Here is a 17,238-nt window from a genome sequence, read left to right on the forward strand (position 1 = left end):
CAAAATCGGTCAAAAAAGTCATAGTATAGTACGTCGTCCAAAATCACCAAAAAAAAGTCATAGTATAGTAAGTCGTCCAAAATGTGACAAAAATGTCATAGTATAGTAAGTTGTCCAAAATGAGACAAAAAAGTCATAGTATAGTATGTCGTCCAAAATCACCTAAAAAAGTCAAAGTAACGTATGTCGTCCAAAATCGGTCCAAAAAGTCATAGTATAGTATGTCGTCCAAAATGACACCAAAAAGTCATGTCCAAAATTGTATTGCCATTTTTCTTCCTCATAAAATATGACATTTTGATGACCATTTATCAAAATATACATACAGTATACAATACACCCTCTCTCCTGCTTAAGGATCAACAGCAGTCACCTGTAACTTGCTGCTGACCCTGAAACCAACATGTACATTTCATCTTGAGCTTTGCACTTGATTCAAATTATAGGAATTCTGCAGTGTCACTCTGTATTGTAGCTTTTATCGTGCTTTATGATATCAGCTTTTCAAACTGAAGGAATGTACCTAAAAGTGAACTGTTAATACTTTCACAAGACGCATTCCTCTGACTAAAATGGAACTGATAATAACACAGGAATATATTCGTCTTTCAACAGCTGGGCAAACGTCTTAACGACTCCCTCCTTACTTCAGTTTCCCTATCCAACACATATTTCTCTTATTGGGAATAAAACCTGCTCCGCTGAGATACCTACTGACGTTGGTCACTCAAGCCTCTGGGCCTTTTTTTGCCACAATTACATAAGTTCTGAATGAGATTGGGGATGCGTTGACTGTCCCAGTGTACGTCTCATAATCCATCAGGGCTAAGTTAAGACTATCAGTGCCCAGGGGATGTGTTAAACTACTGTGGAGCCTTTATTACGTCAGAGGGAAAATGAGGCTTCTTGGATAATGCAAGCTCATCCACAGAGGGTTAGTGCAGTCTTCTGGAGTGGTTTTTGTTGCTGATGTTGATGATTCTGCCTGTCTGTGAACAGAAACGATGCAACATTATTTGTATGTCGCATCCTAGAGTATTGCTCTGTCAAGCAATACTATCAGCAGCCATCTCATTTACTATCACAATGTTGCCATTGCATCTGGAATAAAAGAGAGAGATATTGAAGACCCAGCTCTTCCAAGAGCATCTTCTGTCCTAGCACTTACCTTACTCCCTCCTCTGCACAATGTCCTTCTGCACTTGGATCTACTTCTGCGCTCTCACCCTTTGTCAGTCCACTGTTCCTATCTAGTGGATTTCTTTCCAAGACTTCTTCCATGGAGCTTGTTCCTCTTTTGTAAGTCGCTTTGGATAAAAATGTCCGCTAAAGGCTTCAATGTAAATGGTGTCATTTGCGTTGTGTTGAGTCATGTCGATGGTTTAAATGTGACAGATATTTGCTTATGTTTTAGAGTTACAAAGTCCTTTCAATTTATAATTTTATGAAGTAGAGATACCAGGATGTTGTCCACTGACTAATAACAGCCTCAAAACAGTTGAGACCTTTTTTTATTTTGTCAACATAAAGGTTATTTCACAGGGAGAGAAAAAACAAGCATAATCTACAAGGTGAACATGTTGCTTCAACACTTCATTGCTGCTCATGAGAAATAAAAAATAAAGATGTTTATGTACAAGTTGGGGAGAACTTTCATAGTGTCCGTTGGTCTTTGTCTCGCTTCCAAGGGAGACATCAGACCTGTTCCCCGAGATCCAAAACTCGGAACTTGTCTAGATTGTAGAAGCAGGCCTTGACGATTCGCCCGCCAAAATAACGCCCGTTCAGATCCACCACAGCTGCAGAGCAGAGAGAGACATTCAAGGTCAGACTGTACCCAAATACAGAAGCATTGATAAAGCTCAGACGCCACAGAAGTCCCCACTCGGATCCGTCGCCTTCCAAGAATTCCTTTAGGTGATGTTCTTGTGTTTAACACAATCGTCTAGACAGAAGTTCATGTTGTTGACGCACAAACACACCATCTATTTCAATAATGCATGGTGGTTTTCCCTCTATAATTTGAATTACAAAATTACTATTAAACTGTGAATAACAGTGCGAGATGTTTTTTGTTTTTTTAATCAGATATATCTTAATATCCTTCTTTCCAGAACTATACTGCATGAATTTGGTGAGGTCCACCTGCAGTACCTCCAAAGCTTATCAGCAGGCTGTGGTCCACAAAATGAGCAATTATAAGGAATCATATCGCTCATGAGGATACACCTGCAGTCATAAGGAAACATCTAAAATCGATGTGTTCTTATGGCTGCAGGACACATAATTTTTTCGGGTATGTGTCCTGCTTTATCAGAGCTGTGACGTAAGCCCGGTTCTGACGGAGCCAAAAGGGAGGCGGCAGGGTTGCTAGGCCACGTGTGATGTAACACCACCGGGAGCCAAGTCTCACCTTGTTTCTGATCTGGGCCAACTCATTAAGAAATGGGACGCAATTTCACCCAAATTATTGGAGCAGTTATGCAATGACGGGACAAAAATGACGCAATTATGTGAATCACAACATTTGCACTTGTACATCATTTCAAATTTCAAAATAACACCGGATAAGTGGATGTTTGAAAGATGACGAAAAAGGGTCCACATTTCTTTTATTTCCCAAATCTACTTTAAAGCTGCAGTGCGAACCTTCTGGTAATTTTGTTGTTGTTGATGTTATTATTCTGCCAGTTTGGTCTTTGTGAACAGAAATGATGCTTCTTCCCTCTGAACACAGGCTTTGTCAAGCAAAATTATCAAACCGACAGTAACTGAGGAAATGTTTATGGATATGAAACAACCCACTTTCCACCCGGTTACATAGTCATGTGGAGCTGATGGGTTCAATCAGCATTGTGTGAACTCTTTTGACCCTGATTTGATTGTAACAGACTTTTGTTTATATTTAAGTTACACTGTAGATATCTGGGTGTTTGCAGCATTATCATTTCCAGTGACACTGACAAACACTGTATGTAGGGGTTGACAAGTTTAGTTCTTTCCATTTCCTGAAGCTCCTGTTAAATCCAGTCCAATTTAATTTAAAATGATTAAATAAAATTATAAACTGAGTCTGGTGTTTCTATGGTGACAAATCTGCTGCTGTTAATTTCAGGTTTTCCTTGTGCCCAGTGGTGTTAATTATTACCTCTGATGTTTGCATGCTTTAAAAAAAAAAAGGGGGCCCCAAGAGTTGCAGAGACCTCATTCTGAGATAAGCATGAAGACAGTAAAAATAAAGAAAAAAATACACTGACCTTTGATGGCTGATTCCACTCTCTCAAACTCCAGAAATATCCTGACGGCTTCATCGTCTAGAACCTCTGCGATCTGAGGAGGAGAGGTTGGGTTTTCTTAAGATTGTCCTGTCTCATAATTTTAACTTCATCTAGTCAAGGCCCGTGATTGACTCCTCTCACCTCAAATATGACACATTTGACCACCTTGCCGTATTTCTCACACTCTTCTTTCGTCTCTCCCTCTAGGTCTTCATCCACTTCTCCTCTGCCCACCATGTTCTGCAAGACAAAACATAGACACAGCTTATGAGCAGGGGTCTATGGAAGGCAAACTAATCTTTAGTTTGTGGATGTATCGCCTTCACATGCATTCACACCAGCCCTTCTTAATCAAATCCTAGTTCACTTGCTCGGAAAGGCTGGTTCGCTTGGGGAGGTGTGAATGCGCAACCGAACTCTGATGAGCACCAAGGAAACGAACTCTGGTCCGCCTAAAAACATAGGTCTCGGTTTGCTTCAAGTGAACCAAATGCAGGAAGCGGGGCATTGTGGGTAAACACAAAACATACGCGTGTGTAGAATGATAGCTGGGGAGAAATGGCTGAGCCCATTGTTGCAGTGCATGTTTGCATAAAATAAAATAAAAAACCCAAGACCGATAGGATTTGATGCAATGTTTTGCTCCAATGTGACAAAGAGATAAAAGGTGCATTAACCAATAGATGAACGAGTTTTCTTGTTCATTGTTTGTCTTGTCTTGTCTTCTCCTTCAGTAACTTTTGATGCAGCGCCGCCTCAGGCGAGGAGGGGAATATGTTATTCAAAAGGTTTTGTTTGTTGCACTAAAGCGCGAGTGTGAAAGCAAACTCAGACTGCCTGAATGTTGCAACCCCCAATTGAACCGAGACCCCAATCGTATCAAGTCTGGCAGACTATTGAAACGTGAAATATCAGGCATTAGTTCAGTGAGATAAGCAGAATGTGGTGCAAACGTCCATGTCTCCACAGGAAGATAGAGCTATATCACTATCACAATGAGACAGTTTAGCTGTGAAATAAATACACACACACACACACACACACAGAGACACATACCCTAAGCAGGACCACTTTGGTGGGGTTTTTGAGGATCTCGGTGAGCGGGTTTGCATCCGACTTCTTGGAGTCAGCTACATGAATGGGAAAAAAAAAAGTTTAACATTTTCACCCTCTCAACATATTCTCAGGCTGCTTGTGAGCTTAATGTAGCGACTAAATGTTTGCAATAACAAAATGTATTAAATATTACATTGCTCAGACAAGGAGTTAAATTCAATACAAGCGATAAATGAAAGATTTGGTCAAATATTTTCTTCAAAAATGCACTTCTGTGTTTGCTGAGCCAAAGACAAATTCTCAGTTGTCACGTATTTTAAAGTGCTGTTCTTATTCTGCTTTAAATGGGTCACAGGTGCAATTGCTCTTTTGTCAGTGGAGCTGGATAAGTGGCCTTGCTCAATGGAGCCATGACACATTCAGATGTTTTTATAGCACACACATTTAAACAGATATCATGAGAACAAGCTCTTACATTTAACACGTTTGCTGACATAACTTAGTGACGAGGCTGACATCTAGTGGCCAAAATAAGTCAGTGTGTCCAGAAAGAGACAAAGAAAAGGTTTACTGATATCAGCAGCGTAAAAAGCAGGTAATTGCAAATGTTTTTAACTATTTCCTCTCCAGGTTATGTGACCTGTGAGATATGAGTTGAAGCCACCATTATACACCCAGCAGCATATAGAAACAAATGATATATTACATTTAAAAAAAGCAACAGTTTACATTTTGAAACATGAAACAACATGCCTGTTATCTTATATTTAATTGTATTTTCACATTTCAACTGTCAGTATAAAATGTCAAACTGTTCCTTTAAGATTTGTTAGCTGGATTCTATGATTTCCTAGAATGGGTAAAAAAAAAGCCAGGCTTCAAATCTGTGATGGATGCAGTTAAATCTGAATCAAAGGAGCTATTAGAAAAGGAAAATAAAAGGAAACAGCAGTTTCTCAACAACAAACCATGCAAATCTATTCTACTTGTGTCACATACTGTAGCTAATAAGTACAAACTGACAAAAAGCATCACTGCTTTCATTTCAGTGACTATAATGAAGAATAAATGATGAGAGGGAAAGAAAAAAAATGGATGGAGGCCAACCTGAAAAGCCTCCGCCTGAAGTCTCAGCAACACCTGACAAGCTGGAGCCTGCTGCTCAGTCACACACAAACATGTCCACAAAATGGAGAAAGTACAAAAAAAAAAAATATGTACACGGGGTCACAGTAAAACATCAGAGTGATGCTGAAAGAACATCACTGATAAATGGTGCAAAATATACATGAAAAGATCAAAAGTGAAGTGAACGTCAATAGATATTTAGCTGAATGGTACAAAATGCAAACAGAAGCACTGGAGATACTTCAAGCTAAAGCCACCACTCATGCTACTGACATGTTAACAATAATTGACAGCAGGCAAGTAGAAAACTGGAAACAGCGGACCAAAACACCATGACAGGGGAATATGAACAGTAAAAAATGAAGAAGAAAAAAGCCACAAACAAGCCCAAAACATACCTTTTTCTGCAGCATCACCTATGATGATCTTCCCTCCTCTCTTGCTGGTCTTCTCCACAGACAGCGCCGTGCTGAGGCCCTGCTCGTGTTTCCCCAGGCCCTGGCCTTCTTTGAAGCCATACTTCTGCATGATCTTATGGGCCACTGTACCTCTATGAGAATAAACAAGAACACATTTTGGTAATTCACAACCTCAGATTTTCACAAATACCTTGCTGTGTGTTTGTCTGTCCAACCCACCCCATGTTGGCCAGGAAAGAGCTGGTTGGTCCAGGCGGTGAACGTGGCCTTTCTAAGTCCTCATACATTGGTGGAGGAATAGCGGCCTTCGAGGCTCGGGATGGACGACCTTCATCTTCATAGGAGAATGAAGCAGGGCCTGAACACGCACATAAGACAACCAATCTCTTTAAATGGTCTGTATTTATGTAGCTCTTTTCTCATCTTGATGACCACTCAAAATTTTTGCATTTCAGTTCGGCCATTCACACGCACTTTCACACAGCACATCTACTGTGCAAAAGTCTTGGGCCACCATTAGATTTATTGTTTTAACAAAGGTAATTTGACCATAGAGACTAGTTATTTCTCAATCAATTTATTAAAACATATCCATAAAATAAGGGAAACGTGTGCAGTTTTAAAATAAAATTAAAATAAAATTCGACAGGTTAAAGTGTTTAGTGTGACCTAACCTTGAACTTGAAATATAACAGGGCCTTGACTCTCTTAAAACTGGAGTGGAATTGTATTTCAAAAACATGCTTGACATGTTTGATCATTACATACACATTGCATGAGTTAAACTCATTGACAGTTTGCTAATGTATGAGACCAACATTTAGTCACATCATTGCAATCCAAATGTCAACAATGACAGAATTTGACATAAAAACAACAAAGCTAATGATGCCCTTATTTTTATTACTGGGCCAAGTTCTTTGCTGCTCTTACAGTGTATTATTCTTCTGATGTTTTGAAACAGACTGATACAGTTTTTCACCTGATTGATGATAAAGACCTACCGTCTCTGTCCACAAGTGATGAAGGAGGAGCGATGGCTGCTCCTCCCATACCTGAGAGACATAGATAAGAGACAAAAACAGGTGGACTGTCAGTAATGGTAAATTACAAACAAAGACAGCAAAAAGACCAAAAAAAAAACCAACAACAATTAGACAGAATAGTGTGAGGTGCATCTTGCCAATGCATGTATGGACTCAGATATTACTGAACTGATTAAGTGGCGAATGCCTAATAGTAAGGACATGCTGGTTTCAGATCAAACAATGGCCACAGCATTTATTTATTTTTTTAAATAGATTTTTAACTTTAATTTAAAGCTTTAATACATGACCACATTTACTTTCAACTACATTCATGCAAGCAGTGGCAGACTCACTTCTTTTCCTGCGCTCTTTCTCATAGTCCTCATCTTCATCAGAGTCCTCCTCTGTTGTTGGGAAACGTGAGAAACCACTTGGAGCTCCACCCTCGTGTCTGTCTTTTCTTTTCCTGAAACACATGGAAGTGTCAGAATCAAAAAGGATTTCTGCATTTCTAACAAATAACTACATACCAGAGTACTTTCTGGGTTATAGATGCATCAATATCCCAGGGGATCCTGAAGATTTTCTAATTTTCTATGATTCTTTAAGTGAGAAGGCGGAATAATTCCAGGATTTAATCTGTGTAACTTTGCCTCAAACATTGAATCATAATGTGTTTGATATCTGCTGTAACAAAGGTGTGAGCGAGCAAAAGAAAAGTGCAGTACTTTTCTCTCTCCTCAATTTCTTTCAGACGCTCCAGCTCCCTCTGCTTTTGCCGTTCTTCTCGATGTCGCTTCACCACCTTCTCGTAGTCGTTGGGGAACATTGGGTCGTACTCATCAGCCAACGGGATCAGGACATCTCCAGAGGAAAAACCACTAGGCACGGTGTCCTGAAGCACGCACAGAATATTTCAATGTCAGTCATATTTATATTTATTTTAGTTGAAAAAACTGTGCAGCTGCATCACAATCCTACCAAACTGCTCTATATTCTATTACTAACAATATCTTAAATCTGTATCTCACGCTAAGATATATTAGCAAATAAATAAATAAATAAATAAATAAATATTGTAGAAAAAGAACCTGAAAAAAAATAACCTTTCATAAATGCACTGACCAGGTTTACTTGGTAAAACTGACCTTGAGTCCAGCAGCAGCGTGTGGAGGAGTGTCTATGATCTGTCGTTCATCACTGGAGCCTCCTCTCTTTAGATCAATGACAGGAGCCAGGACAGTGGACTGCTTTATTCGCTGAGTCTAGAAACACACCAAAACAAAATCATCAAATATGTACACAAATCTATGTACATTTATTACACTCTCTTAATCCTGACCAGTATAAGTCCTGAAAACTAAGGAATCAGAGACACAGCATTACAATGAATATTGTACCAAGTTTGGACTATATACTGCAGTATTATTGTATCATCATGAGATTTTGATATTAATACATATACGCCTATATGTAGGTGATGTATGTGTACTTGTGTGCGCACTTACCTTGGCCTGTGTCAAAGCTGCCTTCTTCACCTTCAACTGGGACTGAAGCAACTTAAAGTTCTTGGACCAGCCCTCAGTCTTGGTATCATTGGCTGCCACACCAAGGTCATCGTATAGCGACATCGTTTCCTTTCAGTGTCCCTATAACCTAAACACAGAGTGAAAATAATCATGCTGCGTGTCTTTACATTTGATCATGAGTACTCATGCCAATACCCTTGTCCAATACCTGGAAACTGTCATTAGTGAAAAGATGACTGGCATTCCATTAAAAATACTTAGGAGTTTAACCACCCTGAACCTAAATTAACCTTAACAATATTTTTCGTTGTTCAACTAAAATGGTACTCTTTCAACAACGTTTTTCCAGTCGTTTCTGTCAACTTCAAGCACCAACACTGTGACGCCTCGACTACAATTCATTCTGCAGATAGCTAGCTTGACCGTTTCCACCAATGTTGGCTCCCTTGACCGCAAAGCAAAACAATAATAGCTCCCCTAAGCTCAGAAGCTGCTTGATTTGATTTGACTTTGAATCTCAGGAACGATATGTTTACAAAGAAGGTTGGCTAGTTAACGAGCAAGCAATACACGTCTTAACATGGCTTGCTAACAGTTAGCTAACACCATGTAATGCTAACATAGCCACAAAGCAATACATAACAGTCATATACGGATAATTTAAGCTATAGTGATAGTGTGATTTCAACTCACCGATGTCAGAAATGTGAGGACATTAACTAAATGAGTGTGTACATATGAAAAAGTCTAACAATACGACTGCGACAGCAGTAACTCATGTGTAACTGAGGAAGACAAAAAAATCAAGCGAGACAGTCATCTTACGAGCATGTTCTGCTCTTGCGGCACCTAGCGTTGGGATGACTTACAAAGAACACACTCAATAGTATGTGTCTGCAGTACCGGAAACAGCGACACCTAACGACTTGGATGACCAGCGACTGCAGTCTCGCAGTTTCTTTCGCACTTTTTTAATTGAACTTTTCATACAATGCAGTATGAAATTAAGAACATTTTTAACATACAAACAGCTAGATCAACTAAAAGCCTTGAAAAAAGACAAAGAAAACTAATGATATATACAAAAAATAACCCAAATAAATATATTAATAATTAATATAAAAGGCTAAAAAATCAAAAGGGTTTGCAGAAGAACATTATCAAGCAAAGGGTTATTCCACCTCATTAACACCTTTAACTAACTACTTAGTTCTAAATGTTTATTCCAGCCAAATACTAATAATAAATATAAGTTGTATGAATTAATTAGCTCATTATCAGGTAAAATGTGGATGGGATGATCCATTCATCCATCTTCTACCACTTCATCCTCCACATGAGGGTCGTGGGGGGTGCTGTGGCATTGTCTCACCTGACATAGGGCAACAGGTAAACTCTGGCCTGCACACACAGGGTAAGGAAATATATAATGACCTTGTGATGTTTCTAGTGTGTTGTGTAGGAGATGTTCGTCATTTCACAGCTAGAATCTAGTTGTTCCTTATCCAAATACCCAAAATTTGCGTGACTCTTTTTAGACTCTCCATGCACTTTAATAGTAGATGAGGTAGCGTCAGAAACCTTGACCGTAATTCAACATTCATTTTACACTTTAATAACATTTAATTACCAGTTGCATTCAAATCCATAAATAGATTTTATTTCCGATAAAGGACCTGAGTAAATATGTTCAGCTTGTCTGTATTGGTGATAAAATATGAACATTCTTAAAGTACCAACGAATGACGTTTAAGTTCTTGTGACTGTAAAATTTGTTGTTGTTGTTTTTTTAGAAGTAAATTGTTTAAGGACACTTAGAATAGCTAACGTAAACTAATTAAAAATAATAATAATTTAATATTCAGTGCTGCACTTACATTCTTCGTTGTTGCACTGGTGGCGCTGTTGCATCGCCGAAAGAAGACAATGCATAGCCGCGTGAAACTGCGGTCTCTTGTACTGCAGAGACACACGCACGCAGCATAGACAACTCCTCATCTGTGCTGACATGAAGCACATTTACTATGTGTACATTAGCGCCGTTTTGTTGGCGAACTACAAAAATGGCCGCAACAGACTCGATGACACTGGATGACAGGTTGGGTTGTGGTAGTTGAAAGTGAAAGTGAGGGAGAGAAGAAGAAAAGGAGAGAAACGAACAGCGTCGGTGACAGCCGTGCGTCTGTCTCACTGTGAGGATGACCTGTACTAGTCTACGTTTTTCTGCCAAAATGGTTTAAGGTTTATCACATGGATCTGGTTTCACACCCACTATTTGTCTCTGTTTTGACGATCTGTTTTCTCGGAGTTGCGCGCTCTTCCAACGACGGTAAGTGTATTGTAAAATCAATGCGCAATTCAGAACTGCATTTAAAAAATAAAAGTATTACTGTAGGTAGTTTGTTTTGGTAGTTCGGTCTAACACAAGGCTCTGAAATATAACCCCACCGGAGGACATTGTGTGTTTAATGTTTTAATGTTTTATTTTTATTTTATTTTTTAAGTTATAGAACTTTACATATCACCACGTCGTCTAAATGCATTTATAAATGTGTTTATACATGGAAAGAATGATTTAATGGTCATTAACAAATGGTCAACATATTATATGGAACCAAAACATAAAAATATATATATATTCTTAGAGGAATAAAGACTAATCATTTAGAAAGAGGGTCAAGGGAATACAAAAAGAGTTCATGCCCATTTAATCTGTGGGGACTCTTACATTTGGACAGGAATTACCCTGCACAAAGTTTACTTTCAGTTCTGCATTATGGCTTTTCAATATGAACAAGTGGCCCAGGAACTACTATTTATTGTGCAATCTGTGCTAAACACTTTATGTGAGAACAACTCACATAAAGTGATAGGCCATACCTAATCATGTTACTGATTAGGTATGGCCTATAAAAAGGATTTACTTCTGGTGAAAAGCTGACAACTTAAATGTAGGTCTTTAGGGGTTTTTCCTTTGCTTCAAATTCACAATAAATACAAATCACAGCTCAACTTTTCAATTTTTATTTATTTCTGCCATATTTGCCTCACTGTCATTTCTATCGATTTTTCTTACAGACAAAGTCAAATGTCCGTGCTCAGAAATTCGTCATATCCCTCTAACTAAACCTCCACCAAAGACCTGTCTGGAAACAATGTTTCGATACACATGTGTGGACGGATACTTGAGGCAAGTGGGAACCTCGAACCTCATTAAATGCAAGCGGATTAATGGCACACCACAGTGGACCCCGCCTGCCCTTCAGTGCATACGTAAGATTTATTCTTGTTTGTGCAGGATTGCCTTTCTACCCAGTTTATTCCAGAACGGGGAGCCTTTAAGATACAATGACGGTTAGAGACGGAGCAGCATTGTGCCTCAAAATAATGCACGTGCCAATAAAAATACAAATCATGGAACCAGTACATCGTCAATCAATGATCCCAGAGGCTGCTTTTGATCCAAGACCACATTTAGAGGAAGTACATGTGTAGTCCAGCCTTGAATAAAATAAACACACTTCAAATCAGCAATCTCAGCAGGAAGTCAACAGGTCCATATCACAGAGAATCGGAAACAGATTCATGCAACGAAACACCCAACTTCCTGTGAAACTCTCATGTGGTTGCATGTGATTTACAGTTAGTCTGCACCATCAGTATCTGTGAAACCCAATTCCAGTAAGTCCTCAACCTCAGCCACACCAACCAAAGCTTGTGTACACAGGATATACTTGGCCTTGTAAAACAGTCATTTTATTTGCACTTAAAATAATATTATGTATTAATATTATAACATAATATTATATTAATATAATGTTATATTAATATAATATTAATTAATATATATTCATATTCAATCATTCAATCATTAATCACAGGATTTAAGAGAAAAACTACAGACCTTTTCACTCTCTTCACCGTTTGGCTCTGATTCCAGCCCCGAGGAAACCTGGCCTGTGGCAGAAGGTTTAAATGTGTTGCTGATGACAGAAACTGACAGAGTTTAAAAAATAATAATATTGCTGCACAATTTGGCTCCAATTAGGTTTGAGCCCTCACGTCCTCCTTCAGATTGCATAGTCCACAGAAATGGACACTTCACAGGAAGAGGGCACTACTATTGGCTGCCTACGCTGCACCTACAACCTAAAAAAACCCAAAAACAATAGCAATGCAATAAAACAAATTTGCTTTCATTTTATTCAGTCTGAAAGCCCCTAAATGTGTTAGATGTATGACATTTTGAAAAACAATACAATTTTGAGAGATGAAATATCATATCCCTGCATGTTCTCTCAGCTGATGCCACTCTTGACATAATCCTTACGTCTGTTTAAAAGTTGGGAAAGAGCAGTGTATCATCAGCATATTGTGCTTTGTGTTATGAGTAGAAAAAGGCCACTGAGGCACATGATAGGAAGTGTTTTTCAGCGTCATCAGTTTATTTAAAACTTGCTGCAGATCAATAAATTGTTCCACCTCTCATTTGTTTTTGTTTTTTCCAGCTGACCCAAGGAGAACCACTACTCATTTGCCAGAGACAACAGTAACATGTGAGTGTTAATGCGTCAGTCCAAACTAACGGGGGAGTAAAATGATTTGAAAAATGTATTTGCGTTTATTTAAGTAAAAAATATCCTGTGAGCCATATGAGGCAGTTTTCACATTTGTATTAAATTGTCATCTATTTTTTGCTACACAATAATCCTCTAGATGCCACCAAAACCAACATGTTCTCTTTTATATCAGACAATTTTTTTTTCCATGTCCCTTTAGGGGCTCCGTGAAAATCTGTTATTTGACTGTATGAATTCAGAAAAATTACAAATTCACCATCTGAGACATTTTAAACGTTGAAATCTAAGCTGCTGTGTAAAAGCACTACTCTCTTAGCCATGATGTCACAATATGTCACAGCCTGTCATGAGCCGTTAAGTACTGTAATATAGAGGTAGTATTAGCACTTAGTAATAGTAGATGTAGTCATACCCTATGGACTATTAATAATTCAAATTTGTCTATCAGCAGCATTTTCCACTGCCCCTCATACGACCCTGGGTGAAAGCAGCATCTCAGCGTCTGTGGCTACAGAAACGTACGGCACCTTGTCAACCTCTCCTGCTGTGCACACAGGTGAGGAACTGATACAAACACAAGCACAGCCTCTGTAGTAATGCTGCGTATGATCATAAGGACCCTGTTTATGCTTTCAAAGGTTGAGCCTTTTCTTCATGCACAGTGTAGTGGCCAAGACCCTTTTTCAGCCGCTACTGATCGCTAATTGGTAGATTGTTCAGACGTGTAACTTGGAGAAAGTGATACCCGAAAGTTTCTCATGCTTACACTCAAAATGCATTTATTTGCGCACTGTCCACACTCTGTTGCGACCATGTTAAACCATAAACATCCAATACAGATCTTCTGAGCACAGCCAAAAATCAGTGACATGAACTTCTGGCCAGTCTCTAAAAAGTGAACATGAATAGGCCTTTTTTTTTCTTTTTTTTTAACCATCCTTCTTTTCTTTCACCTTTTTCACTCAGACATGGAATTTGTGAGTGAGACCAGCGCAACAGACCGGACAACTTCAAACTCATCCAACCAAAACAGCAACACGACACTCACTCCTCATGTGTTGACCTACACTGACGACAGTAAGCTGCCACATAGTTTGCGTTCACCCACATCACCTGCTGTATTAGAATAGACCTGTTCCGTGGTATTAGTACGTGAGTGAATGATGAAGATGAGATGCGCGCTGTTTTCAAAGGTTCGTTTGAGTCACAATGATGACGGGTCTTTTTAAGAGAAGGCAGCGCGTAGGTAAAAAACTTGTTAAAGAGTTCTATAACCTGATAGTAATCAGGACACGCCTTCAGGGCGTAAAACTGCAGGAGGTAGTGTGGATGGCAGACGTATATAAAGCAGAGTTTATACATGTTCAAACAAAAATTAGGATAGTGTGGATGTTGACCTTATCCAGTCCAGCAATAGTATGTAACTGTAACAGAATGAAGCCCCTCCATTTTTCACCTTGGTCACTGAGTCTGGCCAGTAGGGGACTGGTGATATGAGGTATATCATAATATTACGCCATGATGTCACAGTAACATGATATTTGTGACGTTTCGCACAATTTCAAAATAAAAGTGTTTGTTTGGATATGGAATATAGTTATAAAAACATATTTATGATATTTAAAAAAATAAATAAAAATACAGATTTAACTCATTATAATGTGATATTAAGTGGTGGGCCACATGAAATCAATTGTGGGGCCAGATGTGGCACATTTATGTGTTACTGTATTTCACAGGAATGGTACAATTTTAACATCTGTTGTAGTTTAATTGTTCCCACTTACTCTGAGTCAAGTAATGTTGTTGTTCTCAGTGCACAAAGACTTCACTTCATCTGCAGTTTTGCAATACTGCAGTGGAGAGCTGGAGCTGTAGCCACCTTCCTCAGGCACCAAAACCCTTTTGAGATATTTCAATTCTTTATTTTTTCTTTTAAGGTTTTTTTTTGTGCAAAAAAACAGGCTAATGGAAATCCAACTGTTCTACAGATTGAAATGTATTTCCCCCCCCTTTACTTCCTATTTTATCTTCCCATACTTCTGTGCTAGAGACTCAAATGGATCAATTCAATGCAATTCAATTCAATTCAATTTTATATGTATAGCGCCAAATCATAACATACATTATCTCAAGGCACTGTACATAGACAACATCAAGGAAGAAGAGAAGAGAACCCCAACAGTTCACAGAATGAGCAAGCACTAGGCATCAGTGGAGAGAAAAAACTCCCTCTTAACAGGAAGAAATCTCTGACAGAACCAGGCTCAGAGATGTGCGGTCATCTGCCTCGACCGGTCGGGGGACAGCGGAGAGGTGGGGGACAGAAAGGGGGGGAGAGAAAGGACAAGAGGGAGATGAGGTAGAGACAGAAGAGAGAGAGAGACCAGGAGCAGATACACAACAACTGTATCAGGTTACAAGTTTATACAGTTAATGATATCGACTTTTTAATTATAGCACAATAATAATGGTGATGATATGGGTAGCCTCGAAAACTGGATCTTGGTCCCGCAACCTGCATGATGAGAATACAGAGAGAGAGAGAGAGAGAGGGAAGGAAGGAAAGACACAAACTAGGGAGAGAAAGAGACAAGGTGAATGACATATAAAAAGTCATAAGCATATCCTGAGTGTGAGAGTGAACCAGCTCTAACTATAAGCTTTATCAAAAAGGAAAGTTTTAAGTCTAACTTTAAATACAGAGAGAGTGTCTGCCTCCCGAACTATCATTATCACTACATGAAGCAGATACTGTAATCATACAAAGGGTAACGAGGCTTGTTTCTTTCACAGAACTTGACAAAACAACAACAGTGGTGATCGTCTGCATTGCACTGGTGATCATCTGCGCTTTGATCGGAGTCAGCTATGCATGTTACAGAAGGTAGGCTATTGACGTTAAAAAGAAAAAAAACTCATCATTATAAGCCGCAAACAAGCAGTTTGCATGATTATCCTTGCATTAACATGTTTTTTTTCCTTTCTAAATACTTCAGGAGGTCAAGAAACCCACCAGCGTCAGTGGAAGAAATGACATACATGAATACTTCTGCTGATCCGGCGCCATAAAATTCCCACAGTATGGCCTGCCGTTGCAGAGAGCGCAGACAGGAAACCAGAGGACATTAAACTTTTTATTTATGTGAAGCAAACCAGAATAAAGTCAAGGTTCAAGAATGTCTTCCACACTTGAATCTGTCTGGACAAACCTGACCTGTAGCATGTTATGTTCATGCTAATGGTCCAAAACAGGAGACCGTTGGGTTTGTTGCACATCATGGAATTGCTTGTTGATGTTGAAGAGTGGAACCACCCGTGAGCCTTATGATTGTTCAATCGCACTCTTGACTTTCAACGTCATGCATACGTCACCCTTCTCCATGCACCTGCACTTGTCCTGCAACGGCGTGGTGTATGGAACACAGGAGTCTGCCTCTGAATACAGAGACCGACAAAAAGACAAGAGTCTCTAGTCCTACTCGTCCTAACTAGAGCCACTTTGCAGTATTGTGCACTGGTCAGGTGCTTAAAGTCACTATGTGTAACTTTCTTCTTGTCCGAGGTATATTATAGCATGTAGACTATCGTGTTATTCCACTTTTACAAGCATGACCAAGCTTTTACCCTGTTATTATCACTTAAAGGTCTTGAGATCAGAACTTATGAGATCAAATCTTAGAAATGACACCATCTTGCTGTGGGAGACACTCCAGGGCCCTCACCATCCTTTTTTCGTTTTTTTTTTATCTTTATTTTTTCTTCGCTAAATCATTATCACTTTTGGAAAATGTAAAAATGTAAATAAAAATCTGCAAAAGCATTTTAGCAGAGTCATGTTTTGCGCTGTTTGTTTCTTCACTAACAATATTTGTTACACAGCTGAAGAATTATGTGTTTGAAGTGACTCGGCACAATGGTTGAATGTTTGAAATCAAGGATCTCAAACTATATCTTGTAAAAAATTCAAAAACCTATTTTCATGTAGGAACTTCTGTGAAGTGGCATTGAAGCAGCACTACATGACTTTCGCAGGACATAATAAGAAGTAAACCAGTTCGTTGACCTCAGTTCAGAATTGCTCTTGAACTTGTTTCTCTATTAGCTGAGTCTACTATTAACATTTAGAACAGGCTCAAGATGGACTGAATAGCTTAATGAAATGTTCTGTCAACTTTGGATCATCACAATCTGGGTGTGTTTTGTGAAAAGCAGGACTG

At 39.0% G+C, this 17,238-nt stretch overlaps 2 protein-coding genes across 4 annotated transcripts; one reads left to right on the plus strand and one right to left on the minus strand.

Annotated features, from left to right (window-relative positions):
* Positions 1 to 1,474: 1,474 nt before the first annotated feature.
* On the minus strand, positions 1,475 to 9,277 carry rbm17 (RNA binding motif protein 17). 2 transcript variants are annotated; one of them, XM_058626342.1, is made up of 13 exons: positions 9,132 to 9,277; positions 8,418 to 8,565; positions 8,058 to 8,174; positions 7,638 to 7,804; positions 7,263 to 7,375; positions 6,886 to 6,936; positions 6,101 to 6,239; positions 5,861 to 6,012; positions 5,442 to 5,492; positions 4,335 to 4,408; positions 3,420 to 3,518; positions 3,258 to 3,330; positions 1,475 to 1,799 (listed from the first exon to the last, which is right to left on the minus strand). In XM_058626342.1, the coding sequence occupies exons 2-13, from the start codon at positions 8,538 to 8,540 to the stop codon at positions 1,696 to 1,698; spliced, it is 1,263 nt and encodes a 420-aa protein (XP_058482325.1). In that variant the 5' UTR covers positions 8,541 to 8,565; positions 9,132 to 9,277; the 3' UTR covers positions 1,475 to 1,695. The 2 variants fall into 2 exon arrangements, with proteins under 2 accessions (XP_058482325.1, XP_058482326.1); XM_058626343.1 differs by lacking the exon at positions 5,442 to 5,492.
* A 1,140-nt stretch (positions 9,278 to 10,417) lies between these two features.
* il15ra (interleukin 15 receptor subunit alpha) lies at positions 10,418 to 16,828 on the plus strand. Of its 2 annotated transcripts, none has more exons than XM_058624308.1 (7): positions 10,418 to 10,767; positions 11,517 to 11,711; positions 12,947 to 12,994; positions 13,467 to 13,574; positions 13,985 to 14,095; positions 15,815 to 15,905; positions 16,018 to 16,828. In XM_058624308.1, exons 1-7 carry the CDS (start codon positions 10,689 to 10,691, stop codon positions 16,088 to 16,090), a joined length of 705 nt encoding a protein of 234 aa, XP_058480291.1. In that variant the 5' UTR covers positions 10,418 to 10,688; the 3' UTR covers positions 16,091 to 16,828. The 2 variants fall into 2 exon arrangements, with proteins under 2 accessions (XP_058480291.1, XP_058480292.1); XM_058624309.1 differs by having other exon boundaries at positions 13,470 to 13,574.
* Positions 16,829 to 17,238: the final 410 nt, after the last annotated feature.

The sequence above is a fragment of the Solea solea genome, chromosome 3 (genome assembly GCF_958295425.1).
Source record: "Solea solea chromosome 3, fSolSol10.1, whole genome shotgun sequence".
Taxonomy (NCBI): domain Eukaryota; kingdom Metazoa; phylum Chordata; class Actinopteri; order Pleuronectiformes; family Soleidae; genus Solea; species Solea solea.

Bases quoted from the DNA above. Each gene is read 5' to 3' on its own strand.
- rbm17 (XM_058626342.1), bottom strand. From the start codon at position 8,540: ATGTCGCTATACGATGACCTTGGTGTGGCAGCCAATGATACCAAGACT. The intron at 8,175-8,417 runs GTAAGTGCGCAC...GTGTGTTTCTAG, and splicing joins CAGCTTTGACACAGGCCAAG to ACTCAGCGAATAAAGCAGTC. The intron at 5,493-5,860 runs GTATGTTTTGGG...GTGACTGAGCAG, and splicing joins AGGTGATGCTGCAGAAAAAG to CAGGCTCCAGCTTGTCAGGT.
- il15ra (XM_058624308.1), top strand. From the start codon at position 10,689: ATGGATCTGGTTTCACACCCACTATTTGTCTCTGTTTTGACGATCTGT. The intron at 12,995-13,466 runs GTGAGTGTTAAT...TTTGTCTATCAG, and splicing joins GCCAGAGACAACAGTAACAT to CAGCATTTTCCACTGCCCCT. The intron at 15,906-16,017 runs GTAGGCTATTGA...TAAATACTTCAG, and splicing joins AGCTATGCATGTTACAGAAG to GAGGTCAAGAAACCCACCAG.